Here is a 2,118-nt window from a genome sequence, read left to right on the forward strand (position 1 = left end):
TTTATTATTTCTTACCTGTTGAAGTTTTAAGGTACAATTTGGCCGAGCAACATATATGTGTGTCTTGGTTGAAGCCCTCAGAATTGCAACAACCTCCCTCATTCAGTGGAGTCCCTGGTGTTGCATACACCTGTTAAAAAATTAAAACACTTATCTTTCACAGCATACTGTGTAATTTTTAAAAGTTGAATACTAATTGTTTCAAATATGTATTTATAATATTTGTTCAAGAAATTTCTGTTTATATATGTTTTCCTATTTTCTTTAATCATATTTGTTCACTTCACAGTGGCATCTAAAGTTTCCAGCACTTAATGGGAATGATCAAAGTGAATATCAAAATTTAAACAAATTTAAATGAAAATGGACCAGGATTTGATTTTGATATTGTGTTCAACAGCTATCATTAGTGTGTATAAAATACATCTACAGTAGATAGATTCATATTTTCTACACTAGCTTTTAATGAATTTGGACAACATGTGGTTTGCAGATTGACAACATTCAAATCAACGGCTTTTTAATAGAAATAAAAATTTCTCTTACCCCATTTTCACAGCATGTTTGTCCTGGTCCAATCAGTTCATTTAAACAACACGACTGGTTTGTTGGATTGTAGTACAATGGACCGCATTTGTTTGGTTTCATCTCCCATTCGTGTCGGTCTCTCACTTCATTATTTTTGCATACCTCAGTTTGATTGTCATACGCCACACTTCCACAGCACCTAAAATCATTTGTGATAGATATTGTAAAAATTGCTCTCATAACTCGTTTTGTTAAGGATACACTGCGTTAAAAATTTTTTCCAGGTTAGTTAACATTTCATGCGTTAATTTCCATGCTTTCTAGCACCTTGAGCATTTAAAAAAAAGTGAATATGTATGTTATATAAACCTTCCTAATTCTTATTTTTATTTATAAACATTCAATTAAAACAAATTGCTCAAGGAATAATAATAATAACAATAATAATAATGTTGCAACAATGTGCACATTGCCCCTATGCACTTTACACAGAAATTATATAGAGCAACCAAGAAAATACAAGTAATGATAACTAATTCCGTTTTTGCTGATGTATAGAGTTTTTTGGAACCTCAAGCACTAAAGCACAAGCCCTTTTTACACAGAGATGAAGCTCAGTTGGCTAAACTTTGTGCGCTGAAGCATGAAAGTCTTTATATAACATTGGAGCCTGAATCCACCCACTGTCCTCCTGTTGTTTTACCTGCTCTCTCAATAGATATACTAACCTACTATGTGATTCTGAAATTTTGTAAATCATTCCACCACAGCATGATTCTTCCTGTGGATAGTAAGCCTTAGTGGATGTCCTTTTATCACAACACTGCAGTCCTTCACTATTAGAGTACAATTTGCCGTAACAGTTGAGGCCCTCTTGGTTTACCCTTTGCCGTAATACTCCTTGGTGGCATTCCTAGACATAAAGTAAATATTTTATTATGTCAGTCTATTTAATCAATAGATAATCAAGTAAATTTAAGGGTGTATTTGCAGAATAGGAACATTTTTATTGTAGTCTCAGTACTTGAATGCCTCTTATATTTTATGTTGTCAATTTTATCCAGTTTCTACGTCATTTCCACAACCAATTTTGTTTTATATCCTTTTATGTTGTATGGAACACAATGAAAAAAAAATAGAACTTGAACTTGTATCTGTTAAATAATGAAAAGTATTTTCTCACTCTACATTTTAAAATGAAGAACTAATTCCATCATTTTATTGTTCGTGATTGTTGACTCAACATAGTGCAGTATCTTGGAAATTTTATGTTGTGTCAATTTTATCCAGTTTCTACGTCATTTCCACAACCAATTTTGTTTTATATACTTTTATGTTGTATGGAACACAATAAAAAAAAATAGAACTTGAACTTGTATCTGTTAATTAATTAAAAGTATTTTCTCACTCTACATTTTAAAATGAAGAACTAATTCCATCATTTTATTGTTCATGATTGTTGACTCAACATAGTGCAGTATCTTGGAACTCGGCAAACCCTTTTTTTTCCTCTTTTTTTTCAGCAGGGGAAGCAAGATAGCCACATAGTCATTTTTGCCTAGTGACTAATAATTAGCCTCCCCCCCCCCC

General features: G+C 32.2%; 1 protein-coding gene across 1 annotated transcript; it reads right to left on the bottom strand.

The window, feature by feature from the left end:
* Positions 1–15: 15 nt before the first annotated feature.
* LOC117124159 (galaxin-like) lies at positions 16–2,029 on the bottom strand (the record flags this gene model as incomplete). Its single annotated transcript, XM_033270306.1, has 3 exons — positions 1,257–2,029; positions 547–727; positions 16–130 (listed from the first exon to the last, which is right to left on the bottom strand). Coding segments are annotated over exons 1-3 (328 nt in total), but the record flags the coding sequence as incomplete, so codon positions are not given.
* Positions 2,030–2,118: the final 89 nt, after the last annotated feature.

The sequence above is a fragment of the Anneissia japonica genome, unplaced genomic scaffold (genome assembly GCF_011630105.1).
Source record: "Anneissia japonica isolate Jap-2015-1 unplaced genomic scaffold, ASM1163010v1 scaffold100753_len2118_cov176, whole genome shotgun sequence".
NCBI classification, from domain to species: domain Eukaryota; kingdom Metazoa; phylum Echinodermata; class Crinoidea; order Comatulida; family Comatulidae; genus Anneissia; species Anneissia japonica.